The 27,980-nt window shown below is 47.9% G+C and overlaps 2 protein-coding genes across 8 annotated transcripts; one reads left to right on the forward strand and one right to left on the reverse strand.

Moving 5' to 3' along the window:
* Positions 1–1,037: 1,037 nt before the first annotated feature.
* Positions 1,038–13,775, reverse strand: RBM18 (RNA binding motif protein 18). Of its 2 annotated transcripts, none has more exons than XM_075170808.1 (6): positions 13,685–13,775; positions 13,484–13,600; positions 7,439–7,565; positions 6,113–6,199; positions 4,184–4,269; positions 1,038–2,779 (listed from the first exon to the last, which is right to left on the reverse strand). In XM_075170808.1, the coding sequence occupies exons 2-6, from the start codon at positions 13,594–13,596 to the stop codon at positions 2,620–2,622; spliced, it is 573 nt and encodes a 190-aa protein (XP_075026909.1). In that variant the 5' UTR covers positions 13,597–13,600; positions 13,685–13,775; the 3' UTR covers positions 1,038–2,619. The 2 variants fall into 2 exon arrangements, with proteins under 2 accessions (XP_075026909.1, XP_075026907.1); XM_075170806.1 differs by lacking the exon at positions 13,685–13,775 and adding an exon at positions 10,509–10,817 and having other exon boundaries at positions 13,484–13,570.
* A 4-nt stretch (positions 13,776–13,779) lies between these two features.
* MRRF (mitochondrial ribosome recycling factor) lies at positions 13,780–27,943 on the forward strand. Of its 6 annotated transcripts, none has more exons than XM_075170801.1 (7): positions 13,780–13,821; positions 14,738–14,974; positions 15,415–15,570; positions 16,807–16,925; positions 19,830–19,921; positions 25,747–25,906; positions 27,422–27,943. In XM_075170801.1, the coding sequence occupies exons 2-7, from the start codon at positions 14,800–14,802 to the stop codon at positions 27,497–27,499; spliced, it is 780 nt and encodes a 259-aa protein (XP_075026902.1). In that variant the 5' UTR covers positions 13,780–13,821; positions 14,738–14,799; the 3' UTR covers positions 27,500–27,943. The 6 variants fall into 6 exon arrangements, with proteins under 6 accessions (XP_075026902.1, XP_075026901.1, XP_075026905.1 ...); XM_075170800.1 differs by having other exon boundaries at positions 27,200–27,510; XM_075170804.1 differs by lacking the exon at positions 27,422–27,943 and adding an exon at positions 27,100–27,172.
* The last annotated feature ends 37 nt before the right edge of the window (positions 27,944–27,980 follow it).

A 27,980-nucleotide genomic window follows, 5' to 3' on the forward strand; every position in this document is an offset into this window, starting at 1 on the left:
TATGTTCCCATGGGTGAAGGCATGATTTCACACCTGTCCCAAGTGAGGGAGTCTCACCATAAGCAGGAAGATTGTTGAAATACTGAGGAAAAACCCACACCATGGACATGGTGAACATTGTCCTTGGTATCCCACCTTGTCCCCACGGATTTGCTGGAAATAAGGGGAAGCAAAGAAACCCCTACGGGGATAGGGCCGTATGCCAGGGGCAAGAAACAGCCCCCAGATGACTCCTCACGGGAGCCGCGTGCCAAGCCCAGCTCTCCTGCCCACCACCAGCCTGCCAACCTCCGTACTTACGGCTTCAGAGCCAGCCGCATCCTCCGCCAAAGCGATGTCACGCTTCCCGGTGCTTTTCAAACCTATTTTATGATAGTTGATATGCACAGCCCCAGAGCTGACGCTCATGAAAAACATTACTGAGCATTTACCTCCTCCCAGCTCCACGGTTAGAAACTCTCCGGTTTTGCTGCGCTATCGCCGCCGGCTGCCGAAGAGGCGCGGGGCCTTGGGGAAGCCGCAGCATTCCTGGGAAGCGCAGGCAGCACAAGCGCCTGCCAGGCCGGCGGCAGCGGGAGTGACCGACACAAACACCGACCTGCAATAAAGCTCCCCCAGGTCTGAGTCTGGCCAAACGACAGACAAGGCACTTCTGTTAGTGACTGTGGTAGTGCAAAAAAAAAAATAAAATAATAAAAAAAAAAGACTACCGCTATTGTACCCAGATTTGTATCAGTGGACTTCGGCTGATGCCAAGCATTTACCACCCTCACTTCCTGCTTGCCACCCTCACTTTCCTGGAGGAAAACATGCATTTTAAATGTTTATTTAGAGCTGTAAGAATTTCACCAAATTGTATTTAAATACAAATAAATATCAAAGTATATTTCTGATGGGAACACAACCACATACCTGATTTGAATCTAGGTATTTTCTAAATTCCTAATAGAAATAGAATTGATTGCTGTTCTAAATAACGCAGATACAGATCCGGAGGACTACAAACATTAGACCACGCAAGAACAAAACACAGGCTGTTCACAGAGGAATGTAAACGGGTGTTATTGACATTCATGGGGGTACAAACTCCCAACGATACTACTTTTCTCTTTACTCAGGTACCCAAAAACTAGAAAGCAAATATTTAACAGCACGAGACCTACTTTTGAACAATTCAGGCTTTTAACAATCCATCCATCACACACATGCACAGCTCCATTCCAGACGCTCGGTTCGGAAGCAGGAAGCGTGCTCTGCTCGGAGGGAGGCGCGCTGCTTCAGCAATACAAACCTTACTTTGCTACGCCAGTGAGCAACACCTGCGTACCGAAACGAGGGGCTGTTTAAAAATTGTTTTCCTCCTCTTGTTTCAGAGCACTGTTAACCAGCGTGGGGGAGCAGTTCAAGAGTGAGGTAAAGATTCAGCATAGAAAGGACGAGGGAGAGCAGACATCGGCAAAATCAGACCAGTATCTCCTGGACCCGAGCGCACACGTTCTCCAACATCCCCCTTGCGCACACAGTCACAGCACTGCGTGTACTAAGGAGAAAACGCTGCCAGACAATGTTTTTTTCCTCAGATTTCTATTTTGCAGATAACATTTAGGGAGAAGAATGTGCTGCAGATCAAACGGTTTAAGTGAAATGCCATCCATTAGACTTGTAAATTAAGCACCTGGTGCAGGTAATCCTCAGCACACAGCAGAACCATTTCGCCACGAACGCTTGTGCCACTTTACACCGAGACAACCGACCACCTTCAGCTGGCCTGGCTGGCGGGCAAACGCGGAGGTCATGTGCTCGACAGATGTCTCGGAGCTGCAGTGTTATTCTCACGCTGTCACATCTGGTTTATGAAGAGCTACCACTGACGGGGATTACTGAACGCAAACATTAGATATGCCACTGCGGCGCGCTGAAGCTTAGGGCACAGAGCAGACCTCAGTGGTGTGTAAATACACTACCTCCTACACAGCGGCACATACCGACAGCCTAAATGACACTGAAAATACCCGTGCTGTGTCATGACTTATCTTAAGGTTATCACATCATAAAGTCATACCTTAAAGTTTGCAAATCAAAATGCAAAATAAATTTGCTTTGGTGCATATAAAATATTGCATGCACAGTTACTAAAAGTGTGGCAAAATCTATTTAAAATGAATTTTATTGAGATGAAAAAGTTTTCCATGGTAACTACAGAATGTTAATCAAAACCAAGTGTTTCCCCTCCATTAAAAACACGAATCGGAATACTTTTTGTTCAAAAATACTTTAAAAAGTAATCAGTTAAATGGAGTATTTTTGGATGTGCTTTACTCCATACACTGGTTACTGTTTCTAATCTTGCTAATGAATGCACACTAACGAGAGGTTGTCTGCGTGTTCATCAGAGGCTTTGAAGGGAACCTACTTTTCTGAACAGCGTTCAGCTGTGAAGCTGCACTGGCAGTAAGCAGCATTCAGCAGACCACCTACGGCGTTACAAAACACCGTGCCACGTACAGTGATGTTGTGCTCAGGTGGCAGTATCCTTCTCATTCTACAAAGTACAAAAGCACTGGAGGACTCCAGGTATACAAAGCAGTGTTTCTTGCTACCATTATCCATTCATAAGCATCATCTTCTAGATTTCCAGGCAGCTCTGGAATAAGGAGTAGTCCTTTTCTTATCCGGTGGTTTGAAGTAAGAATAAACAGGTGCTGCAGGGTACTCCGCATCTGGATTTTCTGCCATCATTTTCAGCTTGGCTTCAATGGCCTTTATTTTTGCACTGACACTGGGAAGAGAAAAAACAGAAGAGAAATTGAGCTTGATCTTAGCATGGAATCAGACTACAGCAATCCAGAGATTTTGTTGACATGCGAATACTTAGTCACACGAGGAGGGGTTAGGCAGCCCCCATCGCAGCATTCACAAGCAGCATGAAGCTGGGAGGCAGGAATCTACTGCTTAAAGCCCACGCTACTTCATTTCAAGCCTCAGCATGGATTTGCTCGGGAAAGGTCCTCCAAGATATATCGCAGCACCACAAAATAACGGTCCCTGCACCTACTCAGCACTTTCTTGAGGACACTGAGCAAGACGAGTACACAACAAGGCTTCCTACTTCATGTAAAATGATGTCATTTAAAGAGGTCTGAGCATGTGCAGCAGAGCACAGCTCAGACGAGGCTGCTGGAAACAGCAGAGAAATGAAAGCCAGACTTCCTCACAGCTACAAGACTGCTTGGGATGGGAAAACCCCAGACTCTTAATTAGGTCAGGAAGAAACATTATTTCAGCATTAGCAGGGTTTATCCCAAAGGGAGCAGCTATCCCAGGTTACACCCCAAATTCCTAGGACACTGGTTATTCACTATCCTCCATTGGGTATGGACCGAGGAATGTTCCTTTCTCTGCTATGGCTTCTTGCAGCATCCATCCTCACTAAAACAACTCCTTTGTGCCACTGATGTAGTTAACAACCTGTATGACTCAAGTCTCTCTGCTCATTACTTCCTAGCGTGTTAGTTCTGAATTCCAAGCTGATTTTTTCTGTAGGTAAATTCGTTATCCCCAGTCCTGGTTCCTTATAGGGTCCCACTGACAGAACAGAGAGGAAAATCACATACCCTTTCAACCAAACTGTGAATTAGCAAAGCAGCACTACGTGCTTTAGGTAAAACGGAGGGGTTGGAGAATTTAACCACATCCCACAGAGAAGACCTACCAGCCCTAACGATTGCAAAAAACAAAAACAAAACACCCCTATATATGTGAAGTACTACCTGTGATTTTGTTTTAATCTTTTGCCACTATAGTAGGAATTCTTGCTCATAAGCATTTTGCTTAATCAAATTAGTACAGTACAAAACCTCCCACTGAAATTCATATGAAGAAGTGCAAAGCACATTCTGGCCAAAGGAGCTGGAATGTTACACATTCTCAATTCCTCTCCTCATCTCTTTTCCTTCCTACTGCCCTAGTAGCTTCACACGTTAGAAAATGAACTTCAGGTCTGAAGTGTCCCACATAAAATGAGTTACTCTGCAGCATGCTGCCCTTCTAAAAACAGCTTTTCTGCCATGTTATGTTTTTAGCACAAAGATAATGCCAACAACTCCAGATCTTATTAAAATTGAAGAATTTAGTTCCCTGCTACTCCCATGGTTTTGGTCACCTCACCCACCCCATCTCCTACCTTAGGTTAGACTGGGGCGGCTCCGTGCTGGAAGATGGCTCCAGACTGATTGGAAGGATCTTCTCATTTTTATTGTGATCATATCTCTGCAAACAAGAGACTAAGGATTGAAGTCAGCTGGGATTACGAACAAAGAAACATTTGCCCACAGATACGCTTTAAAGTTGGATTAACACCACCTCAGATTTTGTGAAGTTTTTGCTAGGAATTATTTTAGTGGCCAAACACTGAAACAAATCCCAACCATAATATTTGCTTAGTACCAACATGGAACATAGATTTTGATACTGAACACTTATGGGCATCGTACTATGGATCCTTAATCCTTATCCTGTCTTATCACTTCTTGTTCCCCCCTATATAAGGCATGAAGCAAAGATGGTAAATTTTTTAAGGTAACTACCGTACTGTATTGCAACACTCTTTATACGTTGTGCAGAGTCAGAAGATAACCCAAGCACATGACTGCACAGAATCATTCAGTGCTGGGAGAAAAGGAAAAGGAAAAAAAAAAGAGAAAAAAAAGACCAGTTAGAAACTACCTCCTTTCTGTAGAAAGCAGCTTGTGAGTCTGTCATCTCTGTGGGCAACGGGCCTCCTGAACTATTTGCAGTGTTCTGCTTCCTTATTTCGCTTGGCACAAAATCAGGTTTGTTTTTCAGCGGAGCTACTCAAACTGACAGTGTCTGGTAAGCCTTGGCCGCTCATCTTAAAACTACTTAGCATGGTGCTGGTATTGTCTAAAATAAACACTTGTTACAATAAGCCAAATTTTCTGCGTTGTTAAATCTTTCCATTCACAGATTAGAAAATGCCATGCAAACTGAACTGATTATTTATGCATGTTCTTCACCGTACCCCGGAGAGCCAAGCAGTGAGCCACCCCGCTGAACTCCCAGCTGAGCGGACGCTCACTCCTCTGGCTCAAACTCCTTTTATGGCCTGATCATTCCTCAGGCATCCGGACGCACGTGGCACTCTAGTAGCTACGGAGCTAAAGAAAATGGAGACTGGATTCGCACAAGCTTGGACGTGCTGACAAGAGCCTGGAGCTCTTGAAGCCAATAATTAAAACAACATGGTCTCCTTCAACGAAGATACCTGTTTTGGTTTTCTTAGCATCCAAAACAAATGCGCTAGTATACTTGATAAGAGAAAGGGTAGAAAGCTGCTTGTAGGATAATCAACGCATGCTAAAAGCAAACTACCCAAAGGAAAAAAGCAAGAAGTAGCTCCCCCCCGCCTCCCCCAAAATCCATTTATCTGCAAAGAAAGTTATTCAAAATAAATTGCTTTATCAAATACCAGAGAGTAAATAACTGCAGGAGAAACAAGACAAGAATTTTAAAAAATTAAAACAAGGATGTTCCAGAAAGTACTGCCTAAGTTAATATTAAAAACTTGATGTTTTATACAACAGAGCAAGCAATAAAAGGATATTTAGCTTAGATGTGAAATATGTTGCTTTAAAGTCAGAACTAATTAGAGCTGCTGCCACATAAGTGCTTTCAGAAGTGGAACAAAGTAACAAAGTACTCAGTAATTGGGAATTTCCATGCATCTCCTATCCAAAAAGGGAGCAAAACCACAAAGGGAAGGCCTCAAATTTTCAGCCAATCACTCACTAAGTTTGAGAAAAGTTAAAATGTGGACATTTATGGAAGTAATCTGTTCACACCGCTCTGATCTGAATCTCCCTTACAAAGCACATCAGGTTAAATGGCCTATTTTTACTCACAGCTAATCTAGCACAGTCTGGGTAGACAGAAGTGGTAGATTGTTAATACCGTTTCTGTGAGAGTTATTTCCTAAAACAGACTGAAATTACCTCGCCACAATAAGACAGCCTTGATATGAATTGTTCCTTAATATTAAAGTTTTTTGATCTTGCAAATTAAAAGCAGTTCTTATTTACAACAACAAGCTTACCTTGACTTGTGCATGTGCCCATCGCACCACCAATTTCTTGGAAAGGGCCAGCTTCCCATTGAGGCATTGGATCGCCTTTTCTGCTTCCTGCACAGGAAGACAGTTCAATAAACAAACCAAGTCCTTAGTCAAAACCAACTCAGATGTAAAGAGCCTTTCTTCTTTGCTAATCAGTCTTCTCTAAGTACAGCTAACTGACAGCAAAGAAAGTTTATCCCATTGTATCCCAATCCAGGAATATCTTTGGAAGACTCCATCATCCGAGTAACCAGACTTTTATCAGCCTTATCGGTTTATTCTTTCACCTGTTTTGGGGGAGGAAATGGGGAAAGTGATCAGGATTTTCGAAAATACCAAAAATAGAGGCCACTGGAACAGCATTCTGAGGGAGGTTTATGCTACAGGAGTTTCTCTAGAAAATACTGTGACTCATTACAGTGATTACATGTCTCTCATTAACACCCATCTATGCTTATTCCAGACCTTGCTCATGTGCACTGGGGACGTTATCCACTTGGTCCTCTTCTAGGCTCTGGAATCTCAGTTTTGGGACACTCCCATCAAACTTGATTCACGCAGGTTGAAGATTTATGTTGCAATGCCATTCCACCTTGCCATGAATAATTTTCTAGAGCTAACGCACTGTATCAGGGCTCTTCTGACATCCTTACCGGCAATTGCACAGCAAAAATACAAGGTCACACAACCACAGCAATCTCCAAACACACTGTTCTTCCTAACTTTTGAACAATTTTAGCAGAATTATGACAAAATAACAACAACTCTGATATTGCGGGTGAGCATGACTTGAAATTTTGATTTGCAACAAGAGCTAAAACCCCAACTGGACAGCCAGGGGCAGTTCACTCCAGGATGCTGCAGATGTTTCATGTTGTACATCTGGCAGCATCACAGAAGTTGGTGTTTGTGCATTCATGAAGCCAAAAGAAAAACCTAGGAGGACTTCAGAGCAGTTCTGGATTTCAGGTGGTCTCGCAGGCTGATCCAAAGCTCTGCATGAATCACAGCATCTCCACGGTACCGCTCCACGAGCTCACTACAAAAGCGGACCAAAGAACTGGCCCTTTCCGATTAGCATTAGAAAGCAGGATTCAGGAAGAGTCAGCACAGGAGAAAGGAAATCACTATTGCTACTTCCAGGAGCAGTCACAGAGTGGCTGCCAGAGTGGAGCTGTTAGAATCTGTGGGTTTGTGTAGACAAGGTATTTAATTTATCCCTTCCTGTTTTAGCTTTACATTAACATAAAAAAAGATGGGGAAAGCAGCCAGTCACTTAAATCAGAATTTTAGATAAAAGCAACATACCTGTTTGGTTTCAAAGTTCACAAAACAGTAACCCCTCGGCTGCCCCTCCAGAGCACCAGACTTGTGAAAGAGAAAGTCAAATTGCTTTACTTTGCCAAACTTCTGAAGGAGTTTGAGAAGGTGGTATCTGAATGGGAGAGAAGACATTTATGAAACCTTTCACCACTCAAAACGAGGAGATAGAGAGGAACCCCCTGACACACACACACACACGTATCACAGTCAGTCCATAAGCAGTTCAGCTGTGTTATACAGGTACTCCCAAATACCCAGAGGCGGGCACCCGGTACAGCAACGCTTCAGCATCCGTAACTCTGAGCTGCATTATCAGTGACTGCTCTAAAACCCCAAGGCACAAAGCTTCCCTCCCAGCGGTGCCAGCTGAAGGGCGTGCAGAAGATCTATTAATAGTTGGCTTTTGGACAATTATGCAATGGTTTGTTAGGAGTCCAAGACGGCTTTGCCTCCTGCCTCTCTACATCACACCTACTTTCAAAGCATAAACATTGTGTCCCCCCATCATACAGAAATGCAGCCACTCTCCCACTTGCCTGGCAGAGCTGGGGAAGCAGGAAGACAGAAGAATCAGCAAAACAAACTGCAACCGGGAATTGACCGTAGACCAGGCAAAAAAAGTCACCAGACAGACCTCAGTATCATGCAGGCCAAATCTGCCAGCGCTTCTGGCTCAGACAGCTTTTCACAGCAACATGCACATGAAAGTCAGACACTTATTTAGCCAATTATCTTCCTGCCATCCAGTGGGGAGTGTGGTGTTTTCAATAAAACTGGGAAAAGCCAAACTAAATCTGTCTGCTTAGTATCCAGTGCACTGAGCAACTTAAAATGAGGAGCACATTTGTTGTACAAGCCACATCTAATCCTGAAAGTTCTTTGCAGCTTTTCTGATTCCCTGGATCAAAGTGTTTAACAACACTAGCTGACCTAGAAGGAAAATGACATCTGTTACTATTTCACTGCCTGACCCCATCCCTCGAGTTTAAGAATTGTTGAAGGGTTTAATAAGGCTGTCTTAGTCAGGACTCATCTTCTGATCAGCTGTACAGCATTCACTGGCAAACCACATCGTATAAGCCCTATTTTCAGCTTGCAAGATAACACTCAGCGCTCTGAAAGCCTACCAGGATAACTCAACGAGCACATGGAGCACCAGGCAGTGGACGAAACCTTGCATGTCCAGACATGAATGGTCAGTAGTGGCCCAAGTCGGCCAAATGCACCAGGCAACTTTAGGGACAGTCCAAATAGGAAGGGCAGACAACATTTTTCCTAATAAAGCCTGATAGGATGTCTGAAAAGGGCCATAGCCCTTTGTTAGGCTTCAGGAGCCATGCAAGAAAGTTCCAGGAATGTGAGTCATCTCACAGGATGGGTCACGGTGGACACTCAGGATATGCACTTTTAAAGAGGTGAAGGTGCAGCAAGTGTTCAGACGAGCAGTGCAGAAGGGCCAAGTTATCTCCCAGGGGAATAAACACATTGTAATTGATTATGGAAGGCTTCCTACATCCTTCGGAATACAGGCGAAGCATTGTGGTCTTCCAAGAGGCCTACAAACCCTCAGCCTCTGCTCAGAAGGCAAGGGAGACACAAAAACAAGAGCAAGGGAAAAAAAAAAAAAGGAGCTGGTTACACAGTAGCCAAGTTTCACCACCGCACCTCAAGCTACCAACAAGCAGTCACAGATGTACAAGTGAAAACACTAACTTCGGAGACATGTGATGTATATAAAAACCCACTTGTTGAACTTTCAGAGCCTCCAAAATATGTAAACGCACCTCAGGTTTGTTTCTGTAAACATACGGCTACAAAAAGCACTTGCAATTTCAGCAGTATGAAAATAAAGTCCTTACGACTAGATTGGTGTTCCCCTTTTGGCAATTACAGAGGCAGTGGAAGGGCAACAATGATTCCCATTGCATTCTGTTTACAACAACAAAACCCCTGCAGCTGCCCTGCTAAAAGGAATACTTCGTGGTTTTTTTCCCTGAGAACCTCTGCATTCAAATAATACTTTCTTAGCAGCGAAGTGGCAGTTGTTCCTTTAAAACAAATTTCATTAAGAGTCTAGAAGCAACCTATGTAATCTATTTTATTTAGAATCTTTAGATGATGCAAATGCTTTTTTCCAACGATGCATGCAATTTTTACAACTGCAGGTCACCTACTCTCCATGGAGCAGCTCAGACCTGAAGTCTTGTATAACTAAAAGTTTCAGGCTGTGATTATGATTTGTTATTGTTAATGTAGTGAGGGCATTAACAGTAATTTGACAAGTAGTTCTCCAAGCCAAGAGGACTTCAGTACTGAAGGAAGACTGTCACGGAAAACCTGAAGTCTTAAAAAAAAAAAGTGAGAACATGTAAAAATCTTTACTATGGCAACGACTTGGGTTATCCAGAGCTTGGAAGTTATTCGCACAGATGTGGCCCCGCCGTGCTGTACAGATCACCGCAGCCAACCTCAATTTCCACTTCCTGTCATCTGATGCGAATGCGAGACAAACCAGCAGCTCCCCCATTTCCTTTTCCTCCACTCTTCCTCCTGGCACCCCGAGCGCTATTCAAACACAGGCAAGGCTTCCTCTGAACAATGCTGTCCCAAGGATACCGCAAAGGTACCGGGCCACATGCGAAACCTATTATTGCGAAGAATTTTGCCCCACTGGGAGTCAGCAGGAGTCTGTAACAACAACTTATGCACACATTGTTTTCTAGGTGAGACTCATCAAGATGGGATCCTAGACAAGCAGCAGAACAGCCAAGGAAGTTGAACACACGCTATTTCATACCCGTGGAAAATGAATGGTCATTCAGAGGCTACTGGAAACTAGATAGTATGTATGTGTAGCTGCAGAGCTGTAAATGTAACGTTTTGGACTGGCAAAAGTTTAAAAATCTCAAAAGGCTTTACAAACAGGAATGGGCAGAGGAGGCAGTCCTACTCTGCTTGCCACATGGGAGACGTAACTAAAGTATGGGTTTTTTCCCCAAACGGGAGCACTGAGAGGTGATGTGAACAAACAGTTGTGCCTCAGCACATCTCTTACCCCACTGTGCAGCTGGGGGACAAATGCTGCACCAGGCGATGCTCACGGTGACGGTGAGGGGACTCCACGCTTCCTTGCTCAGTGATACCAAACCCAGAACTGACCACCTGCTGCCCTCCTCGTGCACTGCCACGGCAGGCCCCGCAGCAGGGATCATTCAGCATCAGAAGTGCCTGGAGACGATGTCCTACATCATGAACAGCTACGTGGTCCTACGGTGGCAGCTCACCTCCTTCCAGCTGCTAAGAATACACTCAGCAGACTCCTAACACTATCTTCTTCCACGGGCAGAACAGTCCTCTAAGGATGCTGGATAAAAGAAGAGAAGTCACCCAAACAAACATTACTGGTCAGGAGGAATGCCCACCAGAAGACCCACCATACCCCAGTAGGTAGGGTATGTCAGCGTTCGAGACCCTTTGAGACTCCCATTTGAGTCACAGTTACTCAGTATGTGTAATAACGTCCTATAAGCCATCAACTTGCAGGCTGTAATTTGTGGGCAGCCCTACATTTATAATTCCTATTACTGCAGCTTGTGCTCAAATGTGTACGTTACCTATTAACTCCCTGGTGCTTGACTGCAGGTATAGGTTGCTCTCTAAATGGAAGTCTTGGATTAATTCAAGACTTTCTGAACTCATTTCTGCTCAAGAAACTCACAACCAGTTATTAAACCTGCTAACAACTCAATCAACTTTACTCTGTCTTAAACAAATCTAACATAGAAATTGCAGGGGCAACCCTTTAAAAATCAGATAAAAGCAGCAAATGAAGAAACAGCTATTTAGTTTTCAGGTGTATGTTTTTGGTCACGTGATTAGTAACCCCAACAGGGATAATTCAGATGAGCAACTATAAGCAGAGAAGTAAGCCCTTAGGATAAGAAAGTAAAGGTCAAGATGATTTATAGAAACTTACTGACCTGACACAGAACCACACTCTTTCTCTCTACACTGACAATGTGTTAAAAGGAACTTCCTCTTTTTTTATTCACAAGGAAACAGAGATTACAATACAGCTTGCAGGAGAGAACAGCCCTTTTTAAAGTAAAACCAAAAGCAAGACACAGAATTATAGAGCCTGAAATAAGCAACAAGCACTGTCACTCATCACTGCGCAAACTTTAAACATTTAGTAGCATGGAAGCACTCTAGGTTTGATGACGCTGGAGAACGAAGCCCCTTGCCTCCAGCCGTGATGCTGCTCTGGACACGGTCCCCAGCAGCGAGGGTGCCAGGGCAGCCGTGCCCCACTCCTAGACTGCTGAATTCATGCAGCTGCAATAGGTTATTCGAAAAGGAACAGCCTGCCCGTGTAAGAGGCTGACTGAAACCCACAAAACTCATTTCACCCAACCTATGAAAACAGTAAATTTTGCCATATAAAGCTATTACTTGTCTGGCCTAGATTCAAACGAACAACCTAGACTGAAAGGGTCTTTAAAAACACCACTAATGATCACCCTGGGAAGTGAAGGATCTAATGCATTTACAAACACCCACTATTCTTCCCCTCACACTAACCCAGTTTCCTGAGTCTTTAAGGACCCAGCAAACAACATGCTCAAGAACTCCTATATCTAATTTTATGTGGTCAGTGAATGTGGACAAACCAGAGTAACATAGCTGTGGGATAAAAATGGTAATTAATGCAGAAACTACCCAAAGCTGAATGGCAGAAAAGCACAATGCATTAATGATTCCATTTAGAGGCTATTAGAAAACTGCTCTGCTAAGATGAACCACATTTAGAATAAAAACCTAGCACCTGCACACACACAAAAAGAAGCAGGAAGAAAAAGTATTCCATGACAGGCACATACAATAGTTAATCAAAAATGCTTGTTTCTTAGAAGTGTATAAACCCCAAATTGTTTTGGTTTGGTTTTTTTTTATACGACCTACTGATTTCTCAGAACACTATCTAAATATTGGACAGCAGTCATATTTCCTTGACAATTTAACTGTTCAAATATTATGTTTGCTCAGAAGATAATTATCTGTAGTCCGGAGAAAACACGAAATGCATACACACACACGTTTGATTTATGCACTTATCCACCATAAGGAGCCAGTCCCACCGTGCCCTACCTCGTTACCACTCAGTTACTCAAGTGAGTAACTCTCCTCTATTCAAACTACATCCCACTGCTGACACCAGCAAAATAACAAAACAAGGCCCCTGGTCACCCTGAAAGTCTCAAACCTAAAATCCTAACGTTTCCCTAGACCAGAAAACCAAGATGTTTTCAAGCCCCGGGCCTCCAGCCCGAGCGGTGACTCGGAGGATCGCTGTATGCAGTAGTTCAGCGCCTGCCTCTGAGCCCCTCGGTCCGTGGGGCCAGCGCAGCCCTGGGGACACCCCACATACACACCCCCACACACACACTTCGGGCCATTTGCTGCCAGGCAGCAGCGCCGAGCAGACACGGGGCCGCCCACGCAGTGCCGTGGGAGCTGGGACCAGCTAGCAAATCTGCTCGAGTGGGCGACCGTCACCCCTCGCTGCGGGGCAGAGGCAAGAGCTGGGCGTGCTACACCAGCCTGCGCTGCCCTCCGGGGCACGGGGGCACCCCCAGGTGGGGTCCCCCAAACTGTCAGCCGTCCCACAGCCGAGCGAGCACCGGGGACCGGAGCGTGGGCAGCGCTCGGACCTAACGCCGGGCCCTCGGGGTCGCCCAGGGCCGGGGAGGGACAGAGCACCCCGTCAGCGGTCGGGGGAGTGGGGGGGGACACCAGGGAGGGGAGACGTGGCACTGCCCGGGGGTGCTGCGCTGCTGGGGGGGGACATGGGGACACGGCCCCGTTGATGGGGTAACGGGGGGGCGGTGCCGCTGCTGGGGGCGGGGTAGCGGGAGGGAGGCGGCGCCCCTGAGGGATGGGGGGGCCGGGGGAGGCGGGGTCGCTGGCGGGGGGTACCGGGGGGCACCGGGAGGGCCGGCGGGGCGCGGTGCCGCGCACACAGTCACTCACTCGGTGATCTTGGGGTCGAGGCTGCCGATCCAGAGGCGGTGCCCGTCCTGCAGGGCGCCCTCGGAGAGGATGGAGGCGTTCTCCAGCGGCAGCGTCTGGCGCCCCGGCTCCATGGCTCTGCGGAGGGCACCAGTGAGAGCGGGGCAGGGCGGGGGACGCGGGCCGGGGCCGGGGCCGGGGCCGGGCCGGGGCCGCACTCACCATGACACCGCGGGACCGCGCAGGCCGCGGCCGCTCCGTCTTCGCGCAGGCCTCGCCCCTCCCTTGGCGCTGCTTTGTGACGTAACGCCGCGGCGCGGCCCGATGACGTTGACTGGAGTGCGCGGGGCTGCGCGACGGTGAGCGAGGCGGCGGACGCCCGCCCCTTCTTCGCCGTCCCCGGCCCGGCCCGGCCCGGCCCGGCGGGCGGGGCAGCCCGGCCCTCCGCGGGGCACCGGGGGGGCGCGCGGGCAGGGCGGGGCTCGGCCGGCGCGTCCTGAGGAGAAGGGGGCCCGTGAGGGCGGGGCCAGACGAGGGGCGGGGCCTTGTGCGGGGTAGGGTCAGGTAAAGGGGCGGAGCATCGCGCGGGGGCGGGGCCGTGGTGGGCGGGGCCTGTGCGCACGTGTGGCGGACCCGGCGGGGCTCGGGGGGGCCGGGATCCCCCGCGGGGTCCCCACCGCCGGGCTCGGGGAGCAGGGGGCGAGGGGAGGCAGCCGTCGTGCCCGAGCACAGGGGCTGGGTGCCCCTGGAGCGGCGGAGGGGAGCCGCAGGGAGAGGCCGGTCCCTCCGGTGGCCGTCCGCGACAGCTCCCCGGCTCCCACAGACATCGCGCCCGTGTCCGGGAGGGACCCTCTTTTCCCTCTGTGTTTCTGCAGCTCTGAGCACAGCAGAGCTGCAGCTGCAATAACAGCCTCAGGGCCCCCAACTGCCCAGGCTGAAATAAATCCTGTGAATTCGGGGGGGTTTGGGGCCTCAAACCTCGTGTGGCAGAAATTAAAGTTTCTACTCAGCTGACGTGCAAGTACCAGAGGCTTTGACGAGCTGCTCCTGCTTAACAGACGTGGCTTTTGTGTCACAGGCCCGTGCCCTGCTGGATGGATGTGCAAAGGCTGTGCAAAGGCTGCGCAGATAACCTGGGTAGGGGGCTACCAACGAGCCCCTTCCGCTGAATTTACCTCTTGGTCACCGCAGTACGCCCAGACCCACTGCCCACACTGCTGAACTGTCACCTTGCACCAAGAGGTGCAGCTAAGACCTGAATCTGTTTCTTTTTAGCACGCCGAGTGGACCACCTGCCTTTTCTCTTTTCCAGGTGAGTTAGAGAAGAGCTGTAAACGATGGCTATGGCACTAAGGCGCTTCCGTCATCTGCCTTCCCTGCTTTATCGTTCGTCGTTCGCAATGATACGGGGGCTGCCGCAGGCTCCTGCAGGCTGCCCAGCCCTGCTCCTGGATGGCTGCAGGCAGTGTGCCCAGCAGATGATGCTGACCAGACAGCTAGCTACCAAAAAAGGTAACGGCGGCAGCCTTTTTCCTAGTGTTTGCAACCCTTCAGTATGTTGCCAGAATTTCTTTTCTTATCCCTTTTATCTCGTGTACCAGCATTGATCTAACTTAGGGAGAACACAGCTCTGGAGGAGCTGGTTTGCAGTGAACAGGAAACCTTAGCGCTTCCCGCGGGAGAGGTACCGCATGGAGCTGCTGCTGCGCTGGGGCAATAGGTAGCAATCGTCACAGCCCAGGCTGGAGTCAGTGCACACAGCGTGACATCAAATATGTTTTGGCTTACGTGCTCAAGTGCTGGGCTATTTACTCATTAAAATATACAGTCACTTCGGTTTATCTTAGACTCAATTCTGAATCTAACAGTGGTTTTAATGTCTTCTTTCTACTTTCTAATGCAACAACTAACTGTTGTCAGAAACAGAAATTAATTTCATGTGTTATCTGCAGCTAAAGGTAAAGGGCAGACTCAAGCCAGAATGAATATCAGTGCCGCCCTAGTTGAGGATATTATCAACTTGGAGGAAACCAATGAAGACATGCAGGCAGTGGTAGAAGCTCTGAAAGAAGATTTCAGCAGAAATCTCAGTGTTAGAACCTCACCAGGTTGGTAACTTTCTTGTATGATGCTCTATTGCCTGTAAATAGGGTACCAGCCCCAGTAACAGAGAACTCTGATTTTTTCAAAATTGATTTTCTTTTTATTGAGTTATTTGCTGGGCACCCAATTACTACAACCTTGACATCCCCAACTAAAGGCTTTCTTCACCCTGAGCTTGACCAGGAAGAATCCATTTTTGTTAATAGCTTCCTGGAAATAGCTTTTGTAAGTGGGAGATGTCAAAAGCGTCTAACTGAACTGTTTGCAGATGTGATGAAGAAGCAGGTTGTCAGCTAATGGTGCAGTAGGGCAGGAAAAATCCAATTGCCATTAAATTAGCCTTTTGGAAATTGCCACCAGGCTGGTGTCTGGCATATACAAACTTTTTTTGCTGTGCGTCTTTGTGGTTAGTGACCTTTACAAGCCCTGTTCACTTAGTGAATTTTGTGTTTTAGGAAGAAATGTGAATATATTTGACTAAGCTACAGTTACTATAACACTCTGAACATACGTATTTGTAAGTAGTATCAAGTTTCAGGGATAAAATTTAACATTAAACAATGACCAAATTTGAATCATTCACCACCCCAGCTCTGGCAAGGGCACTTCAGTCTTTAACGGAGTTGGAAAGCATAGCTCTGTCTCTTAACTATTTATTTTAACCATAGGGTTTTTTTTTTAATTGCACTGATAAAGTACCTCTTGTCCCATGTGTCTTTTGGCCTGTTAACATTTTGCAGCAGAAACTAGAGAGCAGATTAAGAGTAGCTCAGGGAGAAACTGAATACTTTAAATTAGGCAGTGTACAACACTTCCTCTTGGGACTTGGAAAAAAAAATGAGGGGTTTGAGAGAACACTGCTAAGTTAAAGACAATAGTTGTCTTGATTTTTGTAACAACATTTTGGTTTTCTTTAAGTTCTAAGAATTAAAAAATAATTACTTCCTTTTAATTCTTAACAATCTTGCTTAGTTTATGTATTCTAGTAACAAAAACAAACGAGTTTTGTTTTCATGTTTTTGTGCTTTAGAGTAGCATTGAAATATTTAGCTTGCAAATACCACAGGGGATGCATGAACACAAACAGCACCTGAAGCCTGAATAAACATGGTTTTTTTCTTTTGTAACATCTATATTTTGCATACCAGAAGGGAAGTGGGACACTGCATACACGTTTTTCTTCAGCATTGCTGTGAACTGCTGTATCATACTGAATCTCCCCTGTGTTTGGTTCTTTCGAGGGGCCCTTGATCACATAATCGTGGTGACAAAAGACGGGAAGTTTCCGCTGAACCAGCTGGGGCAGATCTCACAGAAGTCACCACAGCTCATTATAGTGAACATGACCAATTTTCCAGAGGTAAGGACACACTACCCAAGGCATTGCGAGGGGAGATAATTACCACGGGAACAAACAGGTTGATGCTGAGGAAAGGAGCATTAAGACAATTCAGTCAAACCTGGCAGGGGTGAGAGCTCTGGCTGGGCTGCGTGTCGTGTCGTTCGCGGATGACGCAAAACAGAAGCGGTATTTTGCTGCCGACTGCACGGGGCAAGCGACTCTCCAGCCCTGCCTGGCGCACAGAGCATCTCGCGTGCAGCGGCACAGGGTCAGACGAGAGTTACGTGCTGCCCGTCAGGCTGCGGCTGCTCTGAGAGTCGTATCCAATAAACGCCACAGTATGAGACGTTTGCTTTGGGGACTGGTTTCCCGTCAGTTGGATCTGCAAGAGCTTGGTTGAAAAGCGGCACGGAGCGTGTGGCAGACCAGATGCCTGGATTAACCGTGCCCTGCCAGTTCTCCCCATTTCCCATGCTTTTAAGACACCCAGTAGTCTTGAGCACACACACGCTCTCCTTTGGTTCACCTGAATTACACATGTGGAAGCGAAGCTGCGTCTGCCCCGTTGTATTTATGTCATTTCAGTTCCTCATGAAGACGTGGCCGTGCACAGAAACCAGACGTGTAGTTGGAATAGTCTGTATTTGTGCTGGGAACACCATCAAACTCCTCTAAAACTTCCTTACTTAGCACCAGGGCTGGTGACACCCCCTGAGAGCTCACGGAAGGCGCTGCTGATGTAGCCTACGAGCTTCTGAAAAGCCTCCCTGGTAGGACTAAGCTGGGCCCGTGCTAAGCGCTGTCACGGGGCCTGACTCGGGCGCCGCTGAGGTTAGCGAGCTCCTCCCTTGGCCGCGCCTGAGGTCGGAACCCATTAGGTGCTTTGATCTATCCTCCGGGGGAGCCGAGTCCCCTTAATTTTCTGCAGGAGCCTTAGTTAGACTTGCCCCTGAATGAGGCAGCAAATCTGAATCCCACCTCAGGATCGAGCACTAGCGGTCCCCTGCAGCGGGCTCGTGCAGATAGAGCCGGGCAGCCGGGCAGACTGGAGCAGTAACGAGCGCAAGGTTAGCTATTCATCCCGCTCCAGGTCTGGAGGTTTGCCAAAGCTTATCTCTATTTATTTTGCAAAGGCTTTCCCCAATTAATTAAGTCAGCAAAGTCTCAGAGGAGGTCAGTGCAAGGCACTTGATGCCTAAGTGTTTCTTAAAGTGTATCCAGCATGTATAATGGCTTTGAAGAATGAAGGCCCCTCATCAGCGAGTGCACCGAGGTCCCTCGGCGTGCCGGAGCTGAGAGGGCCGGGGAAGTCGCTCCATGACTTAGCCCGTGTCCAAGCGGGAGCTCAGGCTGAGAAATGGGCATGTGAGAAATTAAATATCACACTATATAGCATTGCCTACATTTGCTTCCTAAGCCAAAGGACCGTTTTTCATTTGAACTAGAGCTAGAACTATTTCTCTCAATGCAGTTGTTTTATACCATAACTGTTCCATGGATAGATTGAACTCTTTAAACCATTACAGACATGTTTACTTGATGTCATTATTTACAGCATATAGTCAGTACTTTGTGGCATTGAAAAGCAAATAAAAATGCCTGAAGAGTCTGGGAAAGAAAATAACCGTAGAAGAGGACTTGCAGGGCCAAATTCTGTTTGCCCAAGAGTTATAAAACTGAACAAGACTATGTTTTTTAAGCACGGCTATTTATTTCATGGGCTGCAAGAGGATGGGGGCAATATTGCAATATTTTCCCCTTCCACTATCTCCTCCAATATGTATGTTAAACACCACGGCTTTTCCTTCCTACAGAACAAGCACTGTCCATAGAATAACACGTTTACATTCCTAACGCGCTGAGATCATCTTGGTTACATTTTCTTTGCCCTTGTAGTGTTCTAGAGGACAGCAGTTACGTCTTACAAAACACTAGCAGAGCATTCATTTTGTTCAATGATGTCACACATCGGAGACCTAAACAAATATGCAGAGCTTTAGTTTGTGCCTCAGTTGACAAAAGCTGAACTTCATAAATGCAGTCTACTGCCGCAGCCTGGAGCTAAAGTTGGTGATGGGAAAGAGTATCAGAAATAGCAACGCGCCTTGTAGGAAATGCCACGCGAGTGTCACAAGAACACAGACTCGCTCCGTCTTGTTATTGTCAATGTCAAGAACGAAGCAACCTGGCAGAGCACTGCGGGAGCTCCCGGCAAAACTGATTTAACCGTAAAGCCTGACACTCTGTAAAGGTACACCAGTGCCCTGGGATGGGGAAGGAAGCCTTTTAATCACTTTGCAGTTACCAGGCAAACCTGCGCACCCCACCTTTTAAGCGGAGCAGAGTGTCAGCCAGCGGTGGTGGAGTTTTGAGAAGTTAATCCTAAGTAATAAGCTGTAAAATAAACATAGAGCTGGGCACAGGCGCTATTTCTCAGCCAACTGCTACTGCCCTGATGTAATGTGGTTAAGTTGTAGTGCTGAAGTGGTTAAGTTAGTTAACGTTTCTAAATTGGCACTGTGTGATTTCTAGTGGGAAACATTCAACTGGAATTTTTAAATGCTCAGAATCTTTCATCTCCTTCGCCACAGTCAGGCTATGCCTTGGGAATTTATTGCGGTTTCACTCTGCGTTGCCTCAAACCATTCAAATAGTTTCAAAGAAGCAAAACAGTTTTCTTCTGTTGTTGCTTCCCTTCCCCTCTCCCCCGCTTCGTGCCCCCTACCCCAATACCAAGCGCGGCCGTAGTTTCCCATTCGGTTTGATCAAAGCTCTCCGCACCAATGTAACTTCCTGATCTTACTGGTAACAGAAGTAAATGTTTCCATGTTCCGTGGAGATGGATTGCCAACTATTGACAGAGTTCTGGCATATGGGAATGATTATTTCCTAATTCCCTTTACCTTTTGATCTGTTTTACAGAGCACAGCTGCAGCTATGAAGGCTATAAGGGAGAGTGGCATGAACCTGAACCCAGAAGTGGATGGGACAATAATTCGGGTGCCAATTCCTAAGTGAGTATTGGTGGCTGCCTGAGTTCATCATCATGCAAGACAGCGCAATAGGTTGCAGTGAGTGCCCTTCAGAGGGTAAGCATGCACGATTGCTGTAATGTCGTGGTGCAGCTGCTTTCCAAATAGCTGTATTTCAGGTTCAGAAAAAAATCTGAGCCTCTAAAGTGTCTGGTGGAAGTTATTCCAAGTGTCTGAGCTCTAAGTCACCACATTTTGGCTTCTGGTGGTTGGTCTTATTGTTCTTTATCTTCCCCCTGCAGAGGAAAGTTGGTCCTAGCTGGCTGCAGCACTTTGCAAGAGACAGCCGAAGGCTTTTGAAGCTGTATTGCCTTAATTCAAGGGCTGATTCTTTGCCGCCCTGCTCTAAATTCCTTGAGTTACACCAGTGTAGAGCAGCAGTAATGCAGTGGTGAACCAGTAGTATTAGGGGTGAATAGCACCTTGCTGCAGAGAATACTAAAAGGAGGTGATGAAGGAAAGAGCGAGGAAGTTGATGGCTTTGACTAAAAAATCCACTCCCTCTTCTCGTGTAATACGCATTGCGTAACTGATGGCTGCGTGGAAACTTTGGGGTAGGGCTGATAGAAAAGGAGGCTGCTCCTGGCCGAGGACTGAGCATCGCTTCCCTCGCCCGTCGCAGGTGTCTCCCAGCCCTTGGACAAGGCAGGAGATGCCACTGCATCAGTGCCTCAGCTGGGATCAGGAGAGCGCTTTTGAAGCAATCCTGGTGATCCCTGCTTAGCGTGCTTTGGGCTGCAGCGTGCTGGGGTCTCTGCCTGTGAACGGGATTCCTTTCAAATGAAACTAAATAGAGAGGTACCCTCTGGGAGTGCTCCGAGTGCTCCCCCACTGCGCACACATGTCTGGTCCCTGGGACCAGGCTGGACCTCGTGTGGAGCGAGACCTCCCAGCAGCTCCGCTCGTACTGTGCTGCGCAACTCGCTGGCGTAGGCACAGCCTGTAACGGGCAGTAGCCCTGCTCTGCCCAGGTTTGGGTGGTGCAAGGAAAATTCACGAGTTCCTGTGGGTGCTCGGACCCGGCAGCGATGGAGCCGTCTAAATACCTGGGCAGACGCTGATGTACATGATCTCACGCCCTGGGGTTACATGGCGCTGGGGTGCTGCGAACAACTCCCACAAAGGGTAAAGACGGCTCCGTACGCTGCCTGTGCGCACAAACACCTGCGTTTTACAAGCAGGTGACTTCTCAGTAAAGATGAACCAAGTATTTCTCGTGCTTTAGATCTACTTTAAAATTCCATAGAATTTTTATCTAGCATTTTGATCAGAGAAGTCTAATTGCAGCTTTCCCTTGCTGTCGGTGAGAGGGAATGACATTATCATTCTATTTGCTGATTTTCTTTTCCCGGTGCTCCCTGCCCTTCCCCCATTCCTCAGGAGAGGAGGAGGAGGGCACCATTATCTTCATAATTGCTGAGGCTCCCGGGTTGCTGCACAGTGGTTTGATTGTTAATGGGCACTTGGGTCATCCTTGAATATGAATTGCAGGGGAGGAAACTCCAAAACTGCAAATCCCAATCTTAAAAAAAAATACTGTTTTTTAAACAAATGTGTACAGTCTGTCACTATCTTTTGCGGTGCTGCAGAGTGAAAACAAGTCTTCTCTCCCCAGGGAAGATCTGCCTAGCGTGCTCCCTTGTTCCTCTGGTGTGCAAGGGTTGCTGCTCCTGGCCCCGTTCTCCCTGGCTGGTTGTTGGTTGGCAGCCCAGGGGGTCCCGAGTTAAAGAGGTTTTCGGCTCGGGAGACGTGCCCTGCAGGTCAGCCCTCGCGGGCACCTCCAGCCCCGCTTTCTCGCCCGCTCTTCAGTAACACGACTGGGTCTTCCAGAGTTTCACCCACTTATCAAGAAGACAAGCGGACAGTTTCAACCTCTTAAAACCTTCTAACGCAAAGGCGGGCGGAAATAATCAAATTCTGCTAGAGACCTCTCTTTAATATTATATCCCTGAATGACTTTTTTTAATTTTCTAAGTTTTTCATTTTCCCAACTCTAAAGATGTTCACGAAAGAATATATGACAGATGATGCAGTGAAATTGCCGAAATTATGGCAGGTGTGCAAAATGAGCAAACAAATCAGAAATGAAGAGACAATATTGTTTCTGCAGAAATTGGTTCTTTCATGAGGGGAGGCACAGTAAAAGTAAAATCAAGCCTGAATTGTCCTTGCCTGTTATTAAAAACACTTTAGTGTGACCTATCAGCTGGACACACATACGTCATATTTTGCCTTATGCAGGTCCAGCCATGCTTCAGTGCTTGAGAGTGTTTCAACTGAGCATTTTAAAATGGAGCTTACTTTTCAGTATTTATTCTATTAGTTTAGTTTTTGCATTGCAGTTTTAACAGAAAAAGTACACTCGTTTCTTTCGTGTTTGCTTCTGCTTCCTGCTAGGATCCCCTCTGCTCCCTAAGGCATTCGCCTGTTTGTGTTGCTAGCACTGCATAGGCAATATTTATTTGTATAAAAAGTATTCTCTGAGGGCTTAAAAAGAAAAAAAAAGAAAGAAAACCAGCCATGGGAACATTTGTATTGGTTGATCTCTTGGCCGAATTTGACCTGACCTTGTGTCTTTTATGGTATTGCCTCATTTTTAGATTCATCTTTTTTGGACCCATTGTGTTACACTGGATATTGTTTGTAAATTAGTAATATTTTTACACATGCTTTACTGAAAGCCAGATGACTCACTTGAAAGTTTAATGACTCATTGTGAGCTTTTTTTCCTTTGCCCTTTAAGAAATATGGAAAGATACCTACTATGGGGAGAAAGAACTCAAAAAAAATCTTTTGGAAAAACCAAAGCTGTTTCTGAGCTGCGTTGCTCTGGATCGCTCATCATCAGAAGTCTCTTGCGTGCTTTTTGTTGAGCAATATATGTCGTACCCTGTGTTTATCGGCAATTATGCATGCGGAGTATCTAGTTAAGCCTGCTTTCCTTTAACTGATCCTTCTCGTTCACAGGAAATTCCTAGCATTTGAGATACAGAAATTACTCTTACCCGCATAAACGTCTTGCGTTGGAGACGAGACACGGCCTGCGTCGTGCTCGCTGTGGGTCTGCTCCTGCCGTATGTGGGGAGAGGAGCGTCCAAGGGTTGCAGGGCTTAAACCACTGGTTGCTGGTGGAAGCAGAAAAAGAGGAGATGTTACCGTGGGGCGGTGTGCGTTTCTGAACGCCCTGGCTCGTCAGTCACCAGGCTCTGTCCTGATCCCGGCAGGGCAGGACCGTCCCCGGGGGAACGGCAGGATTTGAGCCCGCTGCTCCTGGAGCTGCAGGGGAGGGCGGCGTTCCCCCAGGGGAGAGGGGAAGGGGCGACAGGCGGGGACCTTGTCCTTGTTCCCCACTTCTGGCATCCCTTCCCCAGGTCCATTTCACGCTTTTTTTGGCTTTAAAGAGGGGGTAGGGGCAATGGTTACTAGACAGAAAAGAAAACATATCTAAGAACAGCTTAAAAGTCCCAGATCTGGGGGCAGGATTAAACAACTGTCCTTAGAAACCATGGGCCTGGCTCGCGTTGATGGATTCCTTAACCAGAAACAGCATCTGCTTGAAAAAGTGTCCGTTTCTGGCATTGTTGGTAGCATTGCTGAGAATTTACACACAGTCTGGCTGGAACATAAAACCCGCTGAGAAACTCCACGGCGCTATGCAGTGATAAAAAGAAATTGGTGTTAATAAAGACAGACAAGGAGGCATGAAAGCTGTGACCCCGTGCCAAGAAGCATAGGAAATCTGGCAGCGCTGCATAAACAAAAACATTTCCTTAAAGGCTCGGCAGCCCCAAGCAGGCGAGTGATACCCTCGGCACAATTCGCAAAAGCCGAGCGGGAGCGGGGAGGCGAATAGCTGACGGCAAGCTCGGTCTCCCACAGCTGAGGCAGCCCTGCTGCGGACCGACTCGCCTCGCCACCCAGCAGGAGATGGGAGAGATTTCCAGCTCCCTCCTCCAAGTTTAGCAGCCGGGGTTGACTCCCCACCCCCCCAAAAAGCTGCCTGAGAATCTGACCTCACCCGGACCTCTGTTTGTGAGCCGGCTTTGCTGGTTTTGCATGTGCTGCGGGACCTCTGCCTGGGGAGATCGAACACGAGAAGCCCTAAAGGCATCGATGTTGGGAAGCAGAGGAAACCACGAGTCACCCCGCTCACTTCTAATTAGGCGTTCGGTCCAGGCCCGAGCCCGCGCTGACCAGAAGCCTCTCGCCACATGTGAAATTCACTGGCCACCTCCCTCCGGCCGTCCCTCAGCGGGGAGCAGGATGGCTGGGGGGCCGACCGCTGCCTGCGGGGTGCCCCCGGGTGAGGGCAGCGTGCCTGCGAGGGGGCACCGGGGATGCCGGGGCTGGATCGCTGCTCTCGGTCTGTCAGCTTTTCCAGCGATCCCAAATTCCTGTAATTACTAATCGGTTCTGGGAAGCCTATTCCCTCTTGCACCGTGAAATAAAGATAACTGGCGAGAGGCCAGTGCCTCTGCAGACATCTGCTGCGAGCGACCTGGCTGCCGAGGGAAGGTGTCGGCGTGCGTGCGACTTGCTGGGCTGAGCACAAGCTCGGGAAGGGGCGAGGGTCCGGCCGAGCCCCCGCAGCCTCCCCATAAGGCGCACCCACGCAGGGCAGAGCTGGCGCTGCCCTGGGAGCCCTCGCCCCACGTTTCCTGAGCTCTCTGCAGGAAGAGTCTTGGCCTCAGTGTTTTGGTGACCCAGGCTGTTGCAGCCAATTTCCAAATACTCCTGTGAAATGTTTATTTTGCAATATCTTCTGCGAGCAGACGGGCGCTCTCTTGCTAGCGACTCTCAGTGAGTGCACTGGGGTTTTTCATTCTCAAGGCGGTCTGGAAACTTCAATGGCCATGAAAATAATTAAAATATTATTGTTAAGCACTAGCACTTGATGTTGACGGTGATCAGCTGTAGGTGCTGGAGCATTACCAGAGCTGAGGTGACACACCAGCCATTCCTGTACCTTATTCAGATGGCCAGACTCCCTCATCACCTGCAGTTTTTAGTTTGGGATGGAAAGTTGAGGATTTTCTTGTTGCACCACAGCAGTAACTGGCCCCGCGTCGGGGGGAAGGTGGAGCCGAAGTTCTCCTGGGCGGAGATACCTGTGCTAGCATCATCCTCTTGTCAAACCAGGCATTCACATCATCTTGGTGGAAAAGCCTGGTCGTGATGAGCTGGAATAAGGTTGAGCGAAACATAAGCTCTGTAGCTTCCAGATGTATAATTCGGGCTCTTCAGTTGCAGGGAGACGATACAGAGTTTCAGGAAGGGACGGAGGTTTCCTCCCAGCTTTGCAGGATTACACTTTTCAGCTCCATCTCTCAGGCCTGGAGCTGGGTTTTCCCCTCTTCCCCGCAGATGCTTTGGCAGCAGAAAAAAGGAAAGTCTGAACATTTCAGCATGACTTTCAGGCACTGCAGTGACAACTATAAACCAAGTAAGATTCAGTCCAAGACCCTCAGCTTAGGGCTGTGCTGGGAACTTTCCGTTCTAGGCTCAAGACTTGCTGCCCTGGCGATGCTGCGCAGAGGTGGCCGGTTCGCTCAGGTGGACCAAAGCAGGATAAAAAAATGCCTCGAGCTGTTAAGTCCCTCTGCCCTTGCGACATAGGGCCTCCATGCAGAGTGAGCTCTGTCTTAACGCAGGCGCAGCCCGGCTCGGTGCTGCATGGCAGCTCTTTCTAGGCCAGTCGGAGAGGTACCGCAGTGGAGAGGATCGCTGCGTTTACCCAGAGTCCATCGCAGAAAATAAATCTAGCTGTGCTACACATGACACTGTTTTTCCTGTCCCCTCGCTGCTAGGGTAACGAGAGAGCACAGGGAGAGCCTGGCCAAGCTCGCCAAGCAGTCCACCAACAAGTCCAAAGAGGCCCTGAGAAAGGTGCGAAGCAAAAGCGTCAACCAGGTAAAGAAGTTCAAGAGCAAAGTGTCTGAAGACACCATCTGGCTGCTAGAAAAGCAGGTAATTTTTTTTCCCCTCTGCCATATCATGATATTTCACGGCTCAGTGATGCGTTTGTCCCAGCCCTCGCTGACAAATCTCCAGCACTGAGAACCCGACTGGGGAATGGGTGGCCCTGGGCTGAATTTTTGGAGTCGGCAATGGCTGTTGTATTTGCTTTTTCTTTGTGAGATTTGGGGCTTCAATCTTGAAGCCAAATTTATGATATGAACCATTGTAAGCTGGCACAGGAAAAGAAATGTTCCCCAAAAGCTTTCGTACTACGAGGGAGTGTTGCGCAAACCAGCTGAACTTGGGGAGCAGAACGACCCACGTCCCTAGCTTTACCACCACTTACACAGTGCCTGGCCACTGCGAAACAGCTGGTGTTAATGAGGATTTCTCCAGTTTGTTATTAATGAAAAGGCTAGCAAGATTATCTCTGTTAGGAGTTTTTGGCTCCAATTCAGGAAAATACTTAAGCGCATATGCCTAATTCCCTAAGAACAGATGTCACTAAAGTCAATTACTTGGGCATAAACTCAGGCACAAGCCTAAGTGTTTTGCTGAATTGATTCCTCTGAAGGCAGGCCATTACTTTTTAGCTGTTTGTTTATTAATAGCTAAAGTTAGATACATTGCAAATGCTTCAGGACAGTTCTCTGTGTGCTCACAAAAATAAACATTGATATACAGAGCATTTGCGCGAGCAGGAAAAATGGCCATGCTATTGTAACTGAATCCTGTTGGGAAGCAGTTCTCCCAGAGCAGACAGATGGTTTTCTGCATTTGTAGAGGTAGCGCCTCAAGTCTAATTTTTGCTTGTACCCAAATTTTTCAGCATGAGGAAAGGTCATCGTCATATACCTTGGACCTTGGGAGCGAGTACATCTTAATCAGTCTTGTAAAACTAGCGCATAAACACCCCCGATGTGCTCCAACCTTTATCTGCGCTCACTCAAATAAGTGCACGCACATTTTGGTCCTGTTTACATGCTTGCTATGTCCATCCCGTGTTACCAGGAGACCTGATCCCTGGGCAGGCTTTAACAATAGCCATTTATTTCTTTTTACAAGAAATAAACAGATCTGTTACTTGACATGTGAATTCTTAGCATGTACGAGGGCTGCTGCTATTACCTAGTTAGTTCTAATAGTGGAAGGGTTGCAGGAGGTAAGGAGATGAGCCCTCTCTTCTCTGGTGCCGACACCAGCAGGTCTCTAACTCTGCCTTCCCCTGAAGTAGCTCCGTTAAATAAGGACCTGACCAAGTCACGAAGCTCAGCCAAGAGCGTGTTGTGCATCTCTCCTCAGAGCCTTCGACCAGTCCCTGTTCTCACTGTACGGATGCAACACTGGCACAGAATCACTGAGGGCTGGTGGGCGCCCCCAGGAAGAGCCAGTTATTGCCCCAGCACTCTTTTGGCTTTTATTAGGACGTTAGGCTTTGTTTCAGGAGGTGATCCAGTCATTCCTTTCCCTTTAAACTCTGGCATCACCTAGCATGCCACTCAGACTTGTGCTATGTTGCCGCAGATCCAGCAAATGGCAGACAGCGCTGCAGCAGAGATGGACAAGCTGCTGGCAGCGAAGACCAAGGAGCTGCTTGGATAAGCGCCATCCCTATGGACACACTCCCCCCTCGAGCAAGGACGGACTGCCATGCACCCCAGCGGCCATCCCTGCCCGGAGTCAGCAGCGATGGGCAGGAGCAGCTCTGTGCTTTGGCTGCTCCGATTCCCCACCTTGGATTGTACCGGAGGGAGGGGGAGCCCTCCTCGCTCTTCATCCGGGTGGCAACAGAATTGCGTGAACTAAGATTAAAAATAAAATGGCAGGAAGGAGGACTGGAGGCTGCTGGAAGGGCTCCCACACAGACGCTGAGGCACAGGAGGAAAGGCTGCCCCGCTCGCCTTGCGCCCCAGCCTGTTTGCACCCCAGCACCTCGCAGCCTGGCAGAAGCAAGGACCACGCACAAGTGAAACCCGCGCTGTCCTGCTGTGAACCTCGGCATTTATTTTTGCTTAAAATAAAGTCAAAATGAGATGTGGAGGAGCAGCCTTGGGATGACCAGTTCCTGGTTGGTGTCGTTTAC

The sequence above is a fragment of the Calonectris borealis genome, chromosome 21 (assembly GCF_964195595.1).
Source record: "Calonectris borealis chromosome 21, bCalBor7.hap1.2, whole genome shotgun sequence".
Taxonomy (NCBI): Eukaryota; Metazoa; Chordata; class Aves; order Procellariiformes; family Procellariidae; genus Calonectris; species Calonectris borealis.